Below are 19759 nucleotides of genomic sequence, written 5' to 3'. Positions count from 1 at the left end.
TGGGAGAAGAGTCGTACCGATGGTCGTGGAAGCGAAGCGGGAGGACGCAAATGGCGAGGGGATTAATGAAGCTACCCTGGGTTTCTGCCTTCCAGTTTTGCATATCGGCTCTGAAGTGAAACCTATGACTCTTCCTGGGTAATGTTTCTTCTACTCTTACTTGTAGTCTTTCCTGCTATTTTTTGTTTAGTATTTCAAATTGCATGAATTCGATAGGAAGCAAGCTTTTTGGCTTCTAAGTTAATTTGTTGTTAATGTGTATTCATTATTTTACCTCTGTTTTAGTTCGCAATAGAAAAGTTTGCATCTATACAGATGAGAGGATTACGGAGATATCTGACAGATTTGGCGTGTTCTCTTAGTTGGGTTATTTATTGTTTCTATTATATGTTTTTATTAAAGAAATTTGATCAATGAAAAGATTTTGAGTTTTAATTTATTAAATTCTGATTCACTATGATTGGTTTTCTTCTGCCGCAAGAAGGAAAATTATCGAGGTTTGGGGGGTTAAATAGTTGATTTTCTATTTTCTTTTTATTTTTTTCATGGGTAGTGTTGATAGATAGTAATAGTTACTGGTTGCTCTTTGAATGTGAAATCTATGGTAGGTTTGCGAGTACCAGTTGCCCTGTTACTCTTCTGTTACTACTGTATTTCCTAAGGACTAATATTGCTGTTACTGTACTACCTTTCATGAATCATGCCTTTGCTTGTTGAACCAAGCAGGAATTGAGAACTTTAGTCAGTCACTTTGGCAGATAATAACTACATCAGATTATATAAGTTATTTTTATTTTTTTTACCACAAAAAGTACGTAATTGTTAGTGGATTTCATTTTATATTGTGTGTTGTCCTTGTCGAACTCCTTTATACCATGTATCAGATCAGCTCTAACTTTAGGTTGTTTCTCATGACACCGATGTGTGCAAAGTTCTTTTATGACATCTATTCTAAAGGTAACTGTTCTTGTTTCAGGAGAAGAAGTGGTCCAGTCAGAAGATCGACAAAGGGAGGCTGGACAGATGATGAGGTGACTAAACCAATGTGATTGTATTTTGTTTAGTGTGTTTATGATTCAAATGCACATGTACATTGTTGAGTTAAGGCTTTGGCATCAACCTTTCAGAACAAATCATTCTGGCATATTATCCATTTAAAATATTTATTATCAATAGCATCAAGATAATACTGTCACATTAAATAGACCTTGTTTGAGAGAATAAAAGGCAGCCATGAGGGACAATAACTTTGAGCATAAAGCTTTCTTTATTTTGAGAATGTTTTGAATTTTATAATGGATACCGGCTTCAGGCGATAATTCTTTGCAATTTTGGCACAGGATGATATGTTGACTGAAGCTGTACGACAATTCGATGGGAAAAACTGGAAGCAAATAGGTGAATCATGTTCTATCGAAATAAATGTTTTCCTGATTTGTTTTTAAATTCTTTTATAATGTGCTTATATGCAGTAATATTTTTCTCTGGCCTGCCTACCTCATTACTGCCTTCAGAAAACATCTTACAGTGCTTGATAATAAGAGCATGAGATTTGACATGCTTGTTCAAATTTTCAATTAATCTACTCTGCTATAATTTTTTCACAGACATTGCTGTTATTTAAATTGAATGGCGTTTTTGTTTATTTATATAAAACCTATCATTCAGCTAACTCCTTGTTTTATATTTGATAGTAGTCAAAGATTTTTCACCTAAGCTTTAACAGACATGGCCTTTATCATACAAGACTAGTTACCACAGTCCCTTTTTCATCATAGATGCATCACATTAGTCATTGTACCCTCCAGTATACAAAAATGTAATGCAGAGACAAAAGTAGTTATTTGACCAATGAATTCATTTGTTTGCCTCCATTATCATGCTCTAGGATGACTAGCAGCATAATCCAATAATGCCATGGTCACCTCTTACTTTTTGATACTGTAATTGGTTTCTTGAATGTTTCACTTTGAACATAGTCCAACATTGCTATAATTACTGCTTATTTCTTAAAATTGTTATTAGGCTTTTCTGAGACTTTCACTTGGAAATACTGAGCTTTTGTTGGGTTAGCTTTTTTTTTGTTTCTTGATAAACTTTTACTTCCTTCTTTTACTTCATAAACATATAAATTCGATAAATTTTAAAGTATAGAATTTAAAATTTAATCCCATCTTCCAGTCAAATGTGATATTTCAATGTTTCTTTCTTGAGTATCTAATATTTCGAGTTATGATTCACTTTTGTGAAAGAACATTTGCATTATTGCTGTTAGATACCTTTTTATTGAAAGGATTAAAATTTATGTATGTAGATCTTGTCTGACAATGGTTGTGCTCTTTTCCAGCTGAACTATTTCCAGGTCGGACAGATATTCAGTGCTTCCGCCGCTGGCAGAATGTTCTCAACCCTGAGCTAATAAAAGGAACCTGGACCAAAGAGGTAGAATCCATCATCTTCTTTTTGTCCATGTATATTGTCACTGCACCATATTTTGTAAGTTGTTTTAGTGAATCTGCCATTTAATATGCAGGAAGATGACCTTGTTATTCGACTAGTTGAAAAGCACGGATGTAAGTGGTCTGTCATTGCAAAGTCGTTGCTGGGTCGTAGAGACAAGCAATGTCGAGAAAGGTAGTGTGGCAACAGTTCAAGTATAATTTTTATATTAAAAGATAAAAACTTTTGGAAACTCTTTCTTTATGGAATTGATAATCCTCATGTTTCTCAACCATTTTCTGTTAAAACTAGTATCACAACCCAGGATCTTACCCAAAATGGCTAGTCGGAAGGTATTTTTTAGGTTTCTTAGTCTTGTATACATACCCAAGATTTTCCGACCAATAACCAGTATGGGACAAAACACACGCCCGCACGGGTCCTCACATACTCTCCCCATTTAAGCCCTAATGCCCTCGTCAGGCTAAGGGTCCAAATCCATTCAAATCTAATCATAAGTATCTCAATCGGCCTGTAGTCAGCCTTAATGAGCCCGTGGTGTAGTGTCTCCTAGTCCACATGGGTCGTGGGCCAGGTTCGCTCCAATACCATTTGTCACAATTTAGGACCTCGCCCAAAATGGCTAACCGGAAGAAACTTTTTAGGTTCCTTAGTCCTATATCCGATGTGGGACTAAACACACGCCCGCACGAGTCCTCACAACCAATTCTAATAATTCTCATGAGCACATCACACAGATTGTTTAATTTATGTATCTTCAAAATATAATGTTAAATTTGCCTATGCTGAGGTTCTATCATCCATACAATTTCAGAAATTAAACCAAAGAGGAGTTAGTAGATTTATTTTGTCAAAAAATTAGATAGGAAAAGTTACTAAAGTTACTGAACCAGAACTCTAAAGTCCACTTCTCAGTCAGACTATATGCAGATTTTGACAAGTGATTCTAATGATAATGTCTACTCAGAGTTTCTTCAGTTACTATTTGAACCCTACATTTTAAGTTTGATGGATTAAGTAATCATTCATAGAAATCACTGGTTAATTAATGTCTGCATAGCGAAACCTGTATATGTAGGATGAGGCTTGTTGTTTGAGTTTGCAAGTCTTGGTAGCAGCAGATTCTTCGCCTTGTAGATCTTCTTGTATAGCTGATTTCTACTGTTGTAAGAGATGGTAGCTTAGTTTCTTTGAGAGACGTCTTTAAAGTAGTAGTGCTACTAGCCCTCAGTTCATTTGAAAAGACAACAGGACGATAGGCCGAATTGGCTGGGTTTGAACTCTGTAGAAACAGTAATGGGATCCCTTGCTGAAATTACAAATTTGGAATATTTTTCGGTCTCCAGTTTTGGATATTTAAATGCTGGAAAACATCACTAACACAAGAAGAAACTACTCAATGATCTTGCTAGCATATGATGGAATAATCAGTGGATCTAGCAGAAGTTTGGATATAAAGAAAATTTTATGGACATGTTGAAACTTTGCGAGGACATCTAGAAGTTTATTGGACTTGTTGTTGGGAAATGACCCAATTATTTGCCATAGGCTTTAGGATTTTTTTTCCAGGACTATTTCTATTATGGGCTATATATTTTGACATGAGAAGCTTTTCCCAATTCCTTCTTCTAAATTCTGGTATGTCATCTCAGGTCTTCTAGATATGATGCTTAATCTAATAACACAATTGGAATCCCTTCTCTAAAGGAATACTTCAAACAAGGTTTTAAACATTCAGATATGGAGTTATCATGTGCTTACACTAGGTCAGTTCAGATGCATAAAGAAGACAGGTATGGTATGTATCAAGTGATATGGGGCCAGCATGCCAGCATGGAGTGTCGTACTTTGATCCTTGCCTCAAAATCTTTCTCGTACATGCCTACATGATCTCATTTGGTTAATTACTTCAGCCTTCTTCGGTTCACGTCTTATGCAATCTCATATAGTTTACTGATGTTTAGTCAACTAAGCTTCCGTGCTATCGTCATTATCATCCTATAGTTTTTAGTTTCTTGCACAGTTGTTCAGTGTTCTCATTCCCTAGCATGTTCTTGGATCTTATTATTGCCGAACAATGAAAGCATGACAATATGGTCTTTATTTCCATCTTATTATTTTTTTCTTGAAGTTTCAAGAGCTATGTGTCTGTAATATGGATAACTATTGGTAATTTTGCATAGTAGGTCTGTCGTAATGAAATTATCATCACACCTGTATCTCTTGGTACTTAGTCTTGGTAGGGAATTCATTTCTAGTTGTGTATCCATTGAAACAACAATCCTTCTATTATTTTGTAGTTCTGTTGGTTTATAAACTTTTCCCTGAAAGGTTCTTATTAGTTCACATTGGCATGCTTTTTGTATATGCAATGTATTATGCAAAATTCAGCTAGAGAGGCAAGCTAAACAGAAAACAATCAATATTGCAGTTCCTCAGAAGTTTGACTTTCATGATATTATCATGAACCAAAAGTTCTGTCGAAATTTAAGTTTATTCGTTCTGGGGCTAATTGTGTTGTCCAATATCAATTTTTCAAAAAACAATGTCAAGTCACGAGATGTTTATATCTTCTTCTCAAGATTGGAGAATGACTATATCTTTTGTAGGTGGCGCAACCACTTGAACCCTGCAATAAAAAGGGATGCATGGACAAGAGAGGAAGAGGAGGTTCTAGTTCGCACCCACCAAATATATGGAAACAAATGGACAGAAATAGCCAAGTATTTACCAGGAAGGTACAGTAATACTTGTTGCTAGTATCTAGTAAGGTTTTCTATTATTGTCTTTCTGATATATTACATTGCTTTCTTTTGATATTACTGAAGATTTTCTTGGCCTCTTGTTGAGGTATGGCATAACATTATCTTCGTTACAAAAATAATGATTGTTGAACTTGGATATTCCACATCAATGAGTCTCATGTATAAAAGCATTTAGACATCGAGTCCCCAGTATACTTGATACTTTATGTTAAATGGAACCACGTGACTTCATAGAATATGACTAGTTAATTTAATTTGTGGTATGGCAGCTTGCTGTAGATATTTTGGCTGATTGGGTAGCTTTTTTGTGGACACATGGATAATTCAAAATTCTTTCGGTATTTAGAAATCAATTAATAGAAATTGACTTTGAAAGGGTTGTGGTGACATGCATTTTTTTGTGAGATATGGAAGCCATTCAAAATTTAGCATTCTGCTTATAAATTATCTTTACCCTTTTGAGTATCCATCAACTTTTTTCTTTTTAATCATCAGGACAGACAACTCCATAAAGAATCACTGGAACTGTTCTCTCAAGAAGAGATTGGATTCATTTTTAGCATCAGGGTTTATTGAACATCCTCCTGGGGCTATTGCTATTGATTTGAACAATCATAGACAAAACGCAGAATGTCCAAAAGCAGATCCTCTGAAGAGATATGCTTATGATTTTATATCACAAGATTGGAAACTAAATGCAGACAGGCATATCACCTCTAATGTGGGTTTGGGTTTTGAAAATACCAGCCTAAGAGAACAGTTCTTGGACTTGCAGTGCTCTTCTATGGGAGATTCCAAGTGTTTACAAGGAGGAAATATACCTATACCGCCAGAAGATTCCAAATGCTTGAGCAAAGTGGTGGAATCAATTACAGAAGATGATTCTAAGTGCACAACGTCTGGGGAAACTAATTACAAATCTTGGAAGAGAGTACAGCTGAACTTACTAAATTCTGGTGGCTTGGCCCTTGGAGATATGAAGAAAAAAATTAAAGGTGACAAATCTGCTGATATGGACAGCATTCTTACTACACCTCGACATTTTGAGAATGGAAATTTCGGTTCCATGTCTCATGCGCCTTTGCAGTTGATGGATCTGGATGATTTTCTTTCAAGTGAAATGCTGTCTAAATCTAAGAATCATATCCAACCTACACCGCTAGACCTTTCTTTAAGTCTTTCTTGCATTCCAAGCAGCCCAGAGTCTAATTTAAGAAGTGCAGCAAGGAGTTTTAAAAAACCTTCTCTTATGAGAAAATGAGAATGCAAGAGTTTTAAACCATTGTTTCTAGGAAAATCGAAGATGGAAACAGGTGATGCAAAATATTCTGCGGGAATTAGCAATTTTTCTGGTGCTACAAAATCTGCAGAAAAAGAGATGGGTGGAGTGTCGTCTATCGTTGTGATTTATGTAGTGATTTATGTAGGCTTTACACGAGGTTCAGCTGCAATCAACTACTGAAAGAAAAGAAATTACTTATATGAATGAAGTAAACAAGATGTAGTCAATTCTTTTTCTGAATATATCCTTTCTGTGAAAATGTATTTCCTTTGGCATCACCTGTATATCAATTTTCAATATTAAACCAGCGTGCATTAATTTTTATGCATTATTAGCTCACACTTTACATATTATCTCACTAGCTCCAGCATATATAAGTTGCCCTTGATGTCTCAATCAATTTAGTACAATTTTTTCCTTGGCAAAATCTTCATGGTGAGCCACATTTCAGTCCTTCCCTCCCCCCCCCTCCCCCCCCCCCCACACACACAAATTCTAACTTGGTTGTCTACTAAATTCAATCTTGATAAGAAATTGATAGTAGCTGCAGTTAACTTGGTTGTCTACCAAATTCAGTCTTTTTGACATATTGCACCAATTTCACCACACGAGTTATAGGATGCATTAAAATACAAATATGGTAAAAAACAAGAAGGTCTAGAAAAATACATTGTAGAAAAATTTAGATTATAAGATATTAGATAAAAATCACTAGTGCAACAAACCCATGAACTGCAAGCTTTGACTAATGATATGAGCCAAAAAGGAATCAATCTTGATGAGAAATTGATAGCGGCTGCAGTTAATGACAAATTACCTTCTAAGTAAAAATCTTTTGTCTTATCACTAAAACATAAAAGTGATTTATCAACTATGAATAATTTAATCATTTCTCTTCAAATAAAAAAATAAATAAGTAGACAAATTACCTGATGATTTTCAATAAGGTAAATTTGGTAGAGAGAAACAAAAAAAGAAAATTTAGAAAGAAAAATATAATAAATTTAATCATCTATTGAAAATTAACAAAAATAAATTGAGCACTTTGCAAGAAATTACCGTTGTCGGAAGGCAAGCCCCTAAAGAGTCGGAAAGATTAGATAGCCCATAGAAATATGGTGACCATCGGATCCAGTTTACTTAGACTCGATGAAAGGTCTGTCTCTATAAATCTTGAGATAAATCTAGCATATCAATCTACTGATCGGTGGTTTCATACTAGTGCTAATATTCATATTTGTGCTGATAAATCTCTATTTTCTATTTATCAAGTCTCCAATAGAAAACTATGAAGATGGAGAACTCAACTATTGCAAATGTGGTTTGTTACTAATAAACTATCGGATGCATAACCCCTTTCAATAAAAATTTGAAAGTGATGGTTATAAGGGTTGGTTTATATATTCAAATTAAATGCTACAGAAGTTGAAAGAAAATCAGTTCTTCTTTTGTTAACAGTCTTGTATCTTTTAATTTGTTGCATGGTAGACTTAGTCATATAAATCATAATATATTTAAGAGAATGATGAATTTTAATTTGATTCCTAAATATGATATAAATACCAATGAAAAATGCGAGATATACGTAAAATTTAAGAAACCAAGAAAATCATTTAAAACAATATAGAGAAACCAAACTTTTACATAGTGATGTATGTGATTTAAACATTCTAATGGGAAATGGGAAAAGAAACTTTATTACTTTTATAGATGATTTCTCTAAATACGATTATGTTTATCTTATTGAACAAAGATGAATCTTTAACTAATTTATGATCTATTAGAGTGAAGCTGAAAATCAACTTAAGAAAAAAATTAAAATTTTTAGATTAGATAGTGGATGAGAATATACCTCAAATGAGCTAAACAATTTTTGTGAAACAAATGGCATTCTTCATGAAATTACTCCATCTTATTCACCCTAGTTTAATAGAGTGGCCAAAAGAAAGAATAGAACTTCAATTTATATGGTTAAGCATACGATTGCTTGTTCTAGGATATGTTTTAATTTTTGTGAAGAAGCTCTTCTATCAGCTTGTTATATTTTTAATAGGATTTCCCATAAGGGTTTCAATCTAGCACCTTACAAAATATGAAAAGATAGGAAATCTAATTTAAATATCTTGAAATGTGAGGATGTTAAGCCTAGGTCTAAATTCTAAAAAATAATAAGAGAAAATGAGGTTCTAAGATTGTAGATGCCATATTTATAGGTTACAAGTGGATCTTTCAAGAGAAATTGCGAATAGATGGACTTCTAGATTTATAGGTTCCCTAGTCACTAAAATTATATCCACTCGGACTGCAATTGCTTTAGCTTCTATATTTAAACTAGAAGATTACCAAATGAATACAAAAATAGCATTCCTTAATGGTGATCTTGAGAAAAAAAAATTACAAAGCGTAACTAGAAAGCTTTATAGAACATAGGTAAGAACATAAAGTTTACTATTTAGATCCTTGCTAAAACAAGCAACAAAACAGTGACGTGAGAAGTTTGATTCAGTAGTTATGTTTTTTGGTTACTCTATATGTGAGGTTGATAAATGTATCTATACTAAAGTAAATTGTGATTCATATATTATTATGTGTCCCTATGTTGATGATATTTTTATTGTTGGAACCAACATAAAAATTATTGATGATAACTAAATCTTTCTTGTCTAGTAATTCGACTTGAACAAACTAGGAGGTGCATATGTAATTATAGGAATTGAATTGATGATCACCACAAGAGATTACTGTTACACAATCACACGATATAGAGAAAGTGTTAAAGGAAATTTGGTAAGTTTGATTGTAAATTCCTAAGCATGTCTTATGACCATAGTGTAAAATTAAGTAAAAATAGGGGTAAACAAGTGGTGCAATTAAAATACTCACATATTATTGATTCATTGATGCATGTTATGAATTGCTCTAGATCAAATATTGCTCATGCAATAGGAAGGCTTAGTAGATATGCTAATTCTAATGCACAATATTGGAAGCACTCGATAAAATACTCAGATATTTAAAAGGCACTAGATTTTAGCATATTCCTTTTATTGGTTATCTTGCCATATTAGAAGGACACAGTGATGCAAATTGAATTGCTGATTCAGAGGACTCAAAGTCTACTACTAATATGTGTTTATACACAGTAGAGCCACAATAGCTTGGAAATTAGCCAAACAAACTTATATCTCAAAATATTATGTAGAAGTTGAGATAAATGCACTTGATAGTACTGGACAATTTCTAGAATGACTTAAAAGTTTGTCAGTAGATATGTTGGTAATGGAGAGGCCAATTCCTATTGTATTTGTACATTGTAACAACCAAGCGGCTATAGCTAAAGCTAAACAAAAACACTTCAATGAACTTCAGAGGAACATACACATAATCCGAGACTAAAGACATTAAGGTACATTCAAAAATAAGGAGTAATATCATCAACAACCTAACAATGGAATGATGCTTAATTGATCCAATGGTTATATTTATAGAATTCACATATAAGTCATCCCAACATACAATTCAAGTTTAATCAAATAGAAATTCAATTATATGCATATCACCATTAATGAGTCTCGAGATAGATGTCTTATATCACCATTGTTTCGGGTACAGATAGATGTCTTATATCACCATAGTTTCGGGTACACGTCGTGTATTACCCATTCAGTAATTTTATTCAATAGTAATTCAATAAGATTACTTTTCATTCCCTAGTTAGCACAGTTAAGACCAACATCATCGTTCTAGCTCCAGCCCATGGCAGGCCAAAACATACACCATATTTCTACCCATGGCTGGCAACCACAATTATGCATCTCAGCTGCAGCTGATATTACTTATACCATATTTCATACATGCCAGCTAGTCCAGATGCCTCTCTTTTTTTCCGATCTTATAATTATACCAAAGTTCTATTAAGCATAATTTATTATCTTGATTTGATTTCAGCATTGGACTAGTCACAGCCATGCTCCAGCCTATGGCAAGCCAAACACATATCATTCTTCCGCTCATGATTGGCAACCATAATATCATATCTCAACTCATGGCTGACACCATGTTTCACACATGGCTGGCTAATCCAAATGCCTCTCTTTTTCCCTACTCTTACAATTAGGCAAAATTTAACTTAGTTATATCACAACTATGATTAAATAAACTTCATTATCTAGAATTGGCTTTCTAGAATTAGACTAGTTACAACCACGCTCTAGCCCGTGGTAGGCCAAACGCAATGCTATATCCCTGCCAAGACTGGCCCAGCATATACACCACATTTCTTATGGGACCAACCAATCCAGATGCGCCCATACCCAATCTTACAATTATATCAAAGTCTTGATTTATTTATAGCCTACATGAGTTCTATAATTAATCATAATTAATAAGTTTCATACAAAGCGAAACTAAGTAACATCGTATCTATGCAATATCACATCAATATATAATATATATAGCAATATGTCCAAAGTATCCACAATCATGCAAGATATATTTATTCAAAAAACTTCCACAATCATCTAGATGATTATATTGAGGGTTCCAACCAAAATTAGAAGAAGTTGCCTCTTCAATATAGCAATATGGAGCCACTCTTCTGTGGCTCACAGCCTCCATTGGCTGATGAGCCCCCTGGCAACCCATCGAATGGATCATCGCTTGCTCGTATAAGGAAGCAGTGCAACGCGTTATAAGCCAGATGAGTGAGAGAGAGAGAAAGAGAGTTTCTATATTATATAAGAAATCTAATTCACACCAATTCCTCCTGTTTCCTCTGGTAATGTGACCTGTCATAAGGCCCTCCTTGGAAATCCCATTTGCCAGCAGTGAAAGAGAAACTTGAGAAGTATAGTACAAGTGTACAACATAAAGCTATGAACTGAATTGTGGCCTCGAAGAGAGTGATTGCACTCCTTTTTCTCTGGTTTCTGCCCACTTGGGTGGCAGGTGGTTCCTGAATTTTTTTATCTGAACCGGACTTGGTCCGGCTAGATCAGAATCGGACCCAAATTTTTTGGATCGGATCCAAATTATACATAGATCCGGCCTAGCCTAAATAATCCATTGGATCAAAAATTGTAGCAGTGGATCCGATTCGACTCAACTCCATCTTCTATTGAGTTGAATATAGGTCAAAAATTAGGACCAAACAAAAAACCGAGTTAGGTCGGAATTACTCATGATCCGACTCGACTTATCTGTATCCCTAATTGGCGACAGACTCAAGTACAATGAACGCTGATCTTCTCCTTAATTTGTGAACTCAAGGGCAGGGTGTCTAGCTCAAACCTTCTTGCTTAAACTACCACCCCTCTATATGGTCAGGTCTCATCCTTAAATTAATGGCAAATAACTATTCTTTAAACTAAAATATTGTCGATAGATGATCATACTATGTCGCCTGAGACCTCGGTTTGCAATACATACTTGGAGCCCCTAGTCCCGCAATGCTAGCCTAGACCCCTCTAAGGGTCAGCATGAATCTACACGGCAACTCTGAACCCACCACCGTCCACTAAAACATATAGGGCTCGTTTGGTTTGCGGGAAAAGAAGGGGAAAAAGTGTGGTCAACGGAAAAGTAATAAGATGCCCTTTATTTGGTTGGAGTTTTCAAAGGAGAGAGATGGAAGAATATAATTTCCACATTTTATGAAAAAGTTTTTTTTATGAGAAACATGAGAAGGTTATTTTTCTATGAGGTAGAAATCACTTCATTTTTATTTTTTTTCCAAAAACATCTTTTAGCATTAAAGAAGCATTAAAGACCTAACTTTTATTAAGGGTATAATAGAAATTATACATAACTTTTTCAGAAAAATAGATGGTCAACCAAATATAAACACCCTAAAAATCTATCACTTTTTCACGTTAAACCAAACGTTCCAAAGCAGCGAGAGAAAACAAAATGAGAGAGAGATATAGGAGAGAGAGAGGAGAGAGAGAAACAAGATGGAAAGAGAGTCCTACGGATTCTCTTCTCTTCCCAAAAAAGAACATCCACAGCCGCGACCTCCAGTGGTGGGGATGCGGCGACGTCCTCCTATGGTGGCGGCCGCAGCGGCAGCAGCATCCTGCGGCGACGATGATCGGCCGGACGGGAAGAAGGAGAAGAAAAGAAAAACAGGGGAGGTGAACACGAATCCGACGATCGCCGGGGCAGTCAGGCCGTTGCGAATGGTTGGGACTCAGAAATCAGCATCGAAGTAGGATTAAGGTGGATTATCTCATTCCGACGACGAATCAATGGTGGCTTGCCGAAAATGCTCAATGGAAATTAGGAGCGAGATCCTAGAGAAGAAAGGAGGGCCTTTTATAGGCTAAATCTAAGCATTGCCGGAGTCCAACACGCCCTCAAATCCCCCATTCCTCGCCGGACTCGGGGAAGAAGACTCTTCCTCCCCGTCTCACGTGCCGGGCGCACGCTGAGTGGGCCCAGTAGCCGGCCCAAGCCGAATTGGACCAGGCAGGCCCACCATAAATGGGGCCTTACATTCTCTCCTCCCTAAGATATTTGTCCTTCAAATTAACATACCTAAGAGTTCAAATGTTGAAGATACCCAATCCTTATCTTATCCCCAAGCTCTTAACTAGCCTCCTCAACTAGAAAAATCATATCAAGTCCATTGAAACACTCTCTAACTTCGAGTTAATATTTTTTACCAAATTCAAAATAACTTAACTCACCATATTTTTGTTGCCCACTCTAATGAAAACCCACCGAAATTATCTGAGTTCGCTAGATAATTTTCTACTTAATAAAATCCAAAATTTGACAAATCTTACAAATTATAACTCGAGACACAAATTGTCCATCGAAAGCCCAATTCTATTTGGCCAGTCACTCCAGGAATACCTTATGGGCTGGTGATTGTGAGGTGCCCCGGGCATTTCGTGACATTTTGTTTTCTGACTTTATTGGATGCATTCATACTTGCTGGGTATGAATCCACCCGCTTTAGCACATAAAAAAAAGAAAGCCCAATTCTATAGATTGATTCTAGCACAATCCCTAGTAATTATAAATCTAGATTTTAATACCACCTATGTCAAAGTTACATCCCATAATTTTTTTAGTGAATAACCGATATAGGATTAAACATACACCCATTCTCGTCAGGGCAAGAGGTCCAAATCTATTCAAATTTAATAATAAACACCATTATCAGACTATGGTTAGCTTCAATAAGCCTATACTGCAGTGTCTTCTAGTCCATATGAGTCATGAGTCAGGTTCGCTCTGATATATTTATCACAATATAGGACCTCACTCAAAAAGCTCGCGGAAATATATTTTTTTTAAGTTCTGTAGTTCTGAATAAGTATCCAATATTTTCTTGGCGAATAAGAGATGTGAGACTAAATATATGCCCAAACAAATGCTCGGAGCAATCAACTTTTATTTCCTATGACTCTATTACAAGGGCATTAGGATTATAAGGGTCACACATCAATGTGAAGTATAAAGCACATTCATGCTTAAATTAGTAATTATGTGTTACAAACGATCCTAAGAATATATTTGATTAAAATGTGGAGTCAAAATATTATTAAATTTGTCCGACGGGTCTTGTGTTCATCAAGCAATTGCTTTTCCCTCTTAACTATAGGATAAGGCAATGGCCTGATTCTCTGATTAGAGGGATATCAACCACCTATTTAGTTAGAATATGGATTCAAATTCTTAGGTCCTACAACCTTGTTCTTTATTGACTAAGCTTCCATTTAGTATCCTTGAATGCACTTGTTTGGTGCGTGGGTGTGGGTGGGTATGTGGGTATAGGTGTTTGTGGGGGTTTTGGGAAGGGCAGCTAAATAGAGGTTAAGCTTTAGTTCCCAGAGTTAGGTAGGGAGGGAGGGGAGGGGAGGGAATGAGGAATTGAGTCCCTTGTTTTTACCGTACCATTCTGTTGAACCAATAATGACGCGTAAAGTCAATATTCGGAATTAGAATGCATTCTTGCAGGAATACATCTCCTAATATATACGATATATTCTTGCAGGAATACATCTCCTAATATATTCTTGCAGGAATACCTCTCTGAATGCTGTGCTCTAGTCAGGTTAATATTGTCACTGTCAAATTGTTGAGATATTTCTCCATATCCTTTACTTATGTTTTCACTACCCATGAGTCTACATGATATGTTGTTCACTTTGCATCTGTTTTGCTCTGGTTGTTAATATTTGACAATAAGCATATGTTGTTAAATGTTCCATGTTTCTTAGGTAATAGATTTTGATGACATGTTTCTTTTCTTCTAATCACAAGGAATGTTTTGCCTTCATTCCTTTTCAACAAGTTCAGCATCATCTTCGAATATGGAGGTCCATATGCATCATCAAGATTATCCTCTATATCTCCTTATTTAGATGGTTTGCCTCGACTTCACTTCTTTCAGGTTAAATTGGAAAATCATAATCTTGCTGCTTCACTTTGTGAAGGCTTTGTATCCCTGCATCCTAAGTCTACAGTGATGATCCTCTTCCTTCATCTATCCCCGCATGGTAGCTTGTTTATTTAGATCATAAAATAGTAGTTACTTTGAGACATGGTTCACCATACCAGCCCGCGTTGGGCGCAGGGTGTACTGTACTTGTTTGGTACCAATACGGATGGTGTCCTGATACTTGGTATGCTGAAAAGACCTCGTACTGTACCGCCATATTGTTAGTGTAGCACCAGTATGGGGTCCGGTACCGAGACGGCGAACCTTGCTTTGAGAATTCTGCTTATATTGCTACTTTACATTATTTGGAATATATACATAGTTCATGATATAATATTGTTGTTGAAATTATGTCCAATCCGAATCTTTTGAACTTCAGAAGATACATTCAGTTACAGAGTGATTATTCATCTTTCTCCTTTTATTTTTATTTTTTCTGAAGAAATTGTGTATGATAGTCACGTGACACACTGCTGCGGATACCCTTGCACTTGATATTGTTTTGAGTCTCAATATCTGTTAAACTGACAGAATCTCATCAATCTTCATTTAGAGTTGAATAAAGCATTATACTACTTGATTAACAATGGCCTGTATCTTTTTTCTGAAAAAATTGTGCACGAGAGCCAAATGACAAACTGCTGGGGCTACCCTTGCTTTTGATCTTGTTATGGCTATAAATCTCCTTGTAAACTGACAGAACCTCGTCAATCTTCGTGTAAAGTTGAATAAAGCATTATGCTACTGATTAACAGAATGCTGGATTGCATGTATTTTCAGTTGCTTTTATGCACCCTGCTTTCGCATTCATGTCTATTTAAAGGCAGTGAACTTCTTCAGAACTTCTCACTGCTTGAATAAGGCATGTAACATCGAGGAGAGCCAATTTTAAATATCTCTATCATGATTCATTTCATCAGTTGGCATTTCTTACAACATACTGATTTCTTTATCCATCATAGTATACATAACCCAAGTGTAATGACCGGTATTTGCTGGCATGAGAAAAAAATGATGTGTCCTGGTATTTTTGAACTTCGTGTTCCAGTGGAGAAACTTTATTCAATGAGATGGACATCACCATTTCAGTTACTGAAATTTTTCTTGTTGCACAGGGTGTTCTTATTGCTTATGTATTTAGGAGTAATGTGGTGAATTTTGAAATGTTTGTCTTTCATTTCTGTTTTATTCTGGTTTAGCAAATTTTCACTGCACTTTAAATGACGTTTTCTTTCTCATTGGTTGCAAATTTGTGGTTCTAGTTTTTCTTCAACACAAGGTATGCTATACCATACTGAACCGGGTGGCACAGAGTATACTAAACTGTACCAATTCAGTAATAGGATGCAGTACACTTAGTACGCCGGAACTAAACCCCCATACTGGGCGTTATACCGACACAGTAACAGAATGGCACTGGTATGGGGCTTGGTACTGAGATGGCACACCATTCATATACTTACAGTTCAAACTTCAAACCATGGATTTTGTTCTAGGAAGCAATCTCAGAATTCATGCCAAATCTGCAGAAGGGCCTGAACAGCCAGCACATAGTAGAAATACCACATTTTGTGCCTGTAGAGGAGAAGAGCTGTGTTTCTTCTGAATCTGCAAGTCAAGTAGATATAGCTTATGAGAATGAGTGTGTGTGCCTTCCATATCCAATGAATCCAAGAATATAGTTTACAATTACACCTTCCTTCCCTGATGTAGTGATCATCATCAATAAGCAAAGTTCTAAGAAAAAAATGCTCATGTCTTGGGGAGCGAGAGATATATACGCCTTTGGACCTAATCTGTCTGAAACATCATCTATTCCAATGTTGATGGAGAACATTGCAACCAACATTCTGATGTCACTTGGTTCTGGTTTCAGCAGTTTCATACTGGTAAGTGCCTTTTCTGCTTTGAAGCTCTATATTTAACATATGACACGAAAAGAGCACATAGATTCTGTCTTTTTTATTACATGTGTGGTATCCCAGCTTTGTTATGTTGGCCCATTAGACCTCAGAAAGCTAATAAACAGTCTTTCAGGTTGACAAAATCTTGTGGAACAATCTTACCAATAAACCCAATGGCAGATCACCAAAAGTCTAGAAAATGCTCACAAAACTACAAAAGATAAAGCAGTCACATATCATATTTATAGGAATTTGTGCTTTTGTATTGTTTATCATAACTATTACTGTCTAATTTAGAATTGTAACACCTCTAGCAAACTTCAGGATGCTTTTTAAGAGATTATACTGTATAACTTGTTTCTATATACTTCTTTGGTTTTTGATCGCTGAGTTGCCAGTACATGGTGTTTGACTGAACTTTACATCACAGCTTGCTCAAAAAGCTATAGTCTGTGGATGAGTTGTCCCAGCCGAGACATCTTTAGCTTACTCTGCAGGTAATTGTTTCCTATGTGCTTAGCTTGTTGAAACTCCCAAGCTTTTCTTATGATACGATCATTAAGCTATATCTAAATCTTTTGCTGCTTCAAGTTATATCTATGTATTTAATGACATATACAATTTGCATGTTTCATCTTCCAGATTTTTGATGGAGAAAGCAACTGCCTTGCAGCCATAATGGACTCATCTGATGCACTTTATGCAGCAGCTGCTAGCCAGCATATGAATTTACAGTTATTTTCCTCATATATTCTGGTGTCAACTGATGAAATTGTTCTAAACTGCATTAGAAATATAACTAAGTTGAGTGTCTCTAACCTGCAATGCCTGTTTCAGAAACTCTTGGTGAATCATTTCTTACAAGGTTTCCTTATATAAATCCCCTCTCAGCTCATGCTATACTTTCATCTGGTAGTGTCTTTGTTGAGTTTCTGGAGCGGTCGCACATGCGCAGAATTTGAGCTAAGGTTTGCCATACCAGTCAGTATCGTACCATACCAGCATACCATACTAGGTGGACCATACCAGACGTCCCACACTATACTAGAACTGGTATTGAACTGGTATGCAGTCTCGTACCGTACCGACACTCGATACGCCTTGCCGTCTCGTACCATACCGATCCTCGGTATGCCTTGTTGTCTCATACCATACTGCATAGCGATACTGTAATAGATGGTATGAGTATGGGGTTCGGTACCGAGATGGCGAGCCTTGATTTGAGCTATTTCAAATTATCCTGTATCTGATGAAAGCATCTCTAGTCAGTGCTCTATGTAGATACAGGGAGAGGGGGGAATCTATATCCATAATGATAGAAAGTTCCTCCTATTCAGATAGTAGTAGCAGACCATTGCAGTCACCAAGAAAAAGACGGAGGAATGCCTTTCGAGCCTTTGTCATGCCTATCAAGGATCCCTTCTCTGCTGAGCCACTAAATGAAGAGATGGAGCTGCCTTAAGCTTTCCAGCCATATCAGTTGAGAAATTTTTTCAACATCCAGATTAAATTGTAAAAGACTGAGGGCCATAGGTAAATGGGGAGTGAATACCTCAATAATAAGTAATCATTGATAGAGATGATTATGAGCCTCTCAATGAAGATTTCGGTGATGAAATCAATGATTATAGTTACACTTTGGCTGAAAAGTTTATTCCCAAGTCAAAAATGTCAAGCTTCTTAAGGATATGAGAACTGAAAATTGAGCCAAGAGTCAGAAGTTTTGTTCCTACCAGCAGAGAAGTGTTTAACACCAACAGTCATTGTACCTTCCCAACCTCTGTAGACTTCAACCATGATTTAAAATATATTTATATACTTCTTTAAAGGATAAAAATCTAATTCTGAATGATGAAATCAACAAAAAAAATACAGCCATAGACTTCAGCAAAGTTGATCTACTTGTCAGAGAGCAAGAATATTAGAAAGAGGATTTTGTGCAGGACTGCACAAGAAATCTTCTTTGTTTATCAACTCAAGAAAGATTGACACCCCTTTAAGGTGAGAATCCATACTCAAGTGCAAATCAATCATCCAGGCTGCAACAAGGCCCTGGATGGACAATTGATCTCCTGCGTGGAGTCAGAAGAGCAGAAAGCATCAGCAAACCTTGTCATGCAATACATGTTTCAATTGTACTAGGAGTTCAAATTAAATATACACCTTCAAAAAGTCAAATCCCCTCTATCATTGACAGTTACAGATATCAAGGAGGTTCCCAAACAAAGAAAACTGCCAAGCAGAAGTGGAGGAAGGATATTAAAGTACAGACAAGTTCAAATAGTGAGGAAAAGAGTAAGTCATCCCTCATAATTCCAACATGGACCCTCATTGACAAGAGAGCAAGACAGGTATATATTCGTGTTACCCTAACTGGTTTTGATATTGTTGGTTGATAATTTGTATGGTGTGAATAATGTTATTTGATAAAAATGCTACAGCATCTGTCTTTCATGAGAAATGGAAATGAGAAACAAAGCAAACTGGTCTGGAGAAACAGAAACAACCCTGCTACAGATTGTAACTACAGGAACGATAGCAAGAGGAAGGTCAATTGAGTGTTCTCTGGCATACTGATGCAGTTATCAATGTACTTTTAATAGATGTTGCTAGTTTCTGTCATTTTAGCTACTGTAGTGCAAGAGTAAGGTCCTATGTGTAAAACTGTAAATGATCTGTAATTGTTTGTAAGTTCCTTTTATGGGACGTGAAGTTCTCTGGTGATGGTTGTGTCTGATTAACACTTAATATGCAACCGGGAAAGCCAAAGTTGACCCAAAAAGGAAAATAAGTCAGATGAAATATTTTGGCTTATTATTATATGTAGATATTGTCTACCACCAAATTTGTAAAATGTTGATATTCAGGCTTGCACTTAAAGTGAAACCTTGAAAGAAGA

At 36.0% G+C, this 19759-nt stretch overlaps 1 protein-coding gene and 1 pseudogene across 1 annotated transcript; both read left to right on the top strand.

Moving 5' to 3' along the window:
- The first annotated feature begins 476 nt into the window (after positions 1-476).
- LOC148703158 (transcription factor MYB3R-3-like) lies at positions 477-6602 on the top strand. Its single transcript, XM_088723302.2, has 6 exons — positions 477-1031; positions 1341-1398; positions 2348-2442; positions 2534-2634; positions 5070-5198; positions 5721-6602. Exons 1-6 carry the CDS (start codon positions 876-878, stop codon positions 6484-6486), a joined length of 1305 nt encoding a protein of 434 aa, XP_088579428.2. The 5' UTR covers positions 477-875; the 3' UTR covers positions 6487-6602.
- Positions 6603-12533: 5931 nt separating this feature from the next.
- Positions 12534-19504, top strand: LOC148703157 (uncharacterized; annotated as a pseudogene).
- Positions 19505-19759: the final 255 nt, after the last annotated feature.

Source organism: Phoenix dactylifera, chromosome 6, assembly GCF_051530095.1.
Source record: "Phoenix dactylifera cultivar Ajwa chromosome 6, Ajwa_hap1_PhDact_Kaust_v1.1, whole genome shotgun sequence".
Taxonomy (NCBI): Eukaryota; Viridiplantae; Streptophyta; class Magnoliopsida; order Arecales; family Arecaceae; genus Phoenix; species Phoenix dactylifera.
This window is presented reverse-complemented; position numbering and strand designations above follow the sequence as displayed.

Bases quoted from the DNA above. Each gene is read 5' to 3' on its own strand.
- LOC148703158 (XM_088723302.2), top strand. From the start codon at position 876: ATGTATCAGATCAGCTCTAACTTTAGGTTGTTTCTCATGACACCGATG. The intron at 2,443-2,533 runs GTAGAATCCATC...TTTAATATGCAG, and splicing joins AAGGAACCTGGACCAAAGAG to GAAGATGACCTTGTTATTCG. The intron at 2,635-5,069 runs GTAGTGTGGCAA...TATCTTTTGTAG, and splicing joins GACAAGCAATGTCGAGAAAG to GTGGCGCAACCACTTGAACC.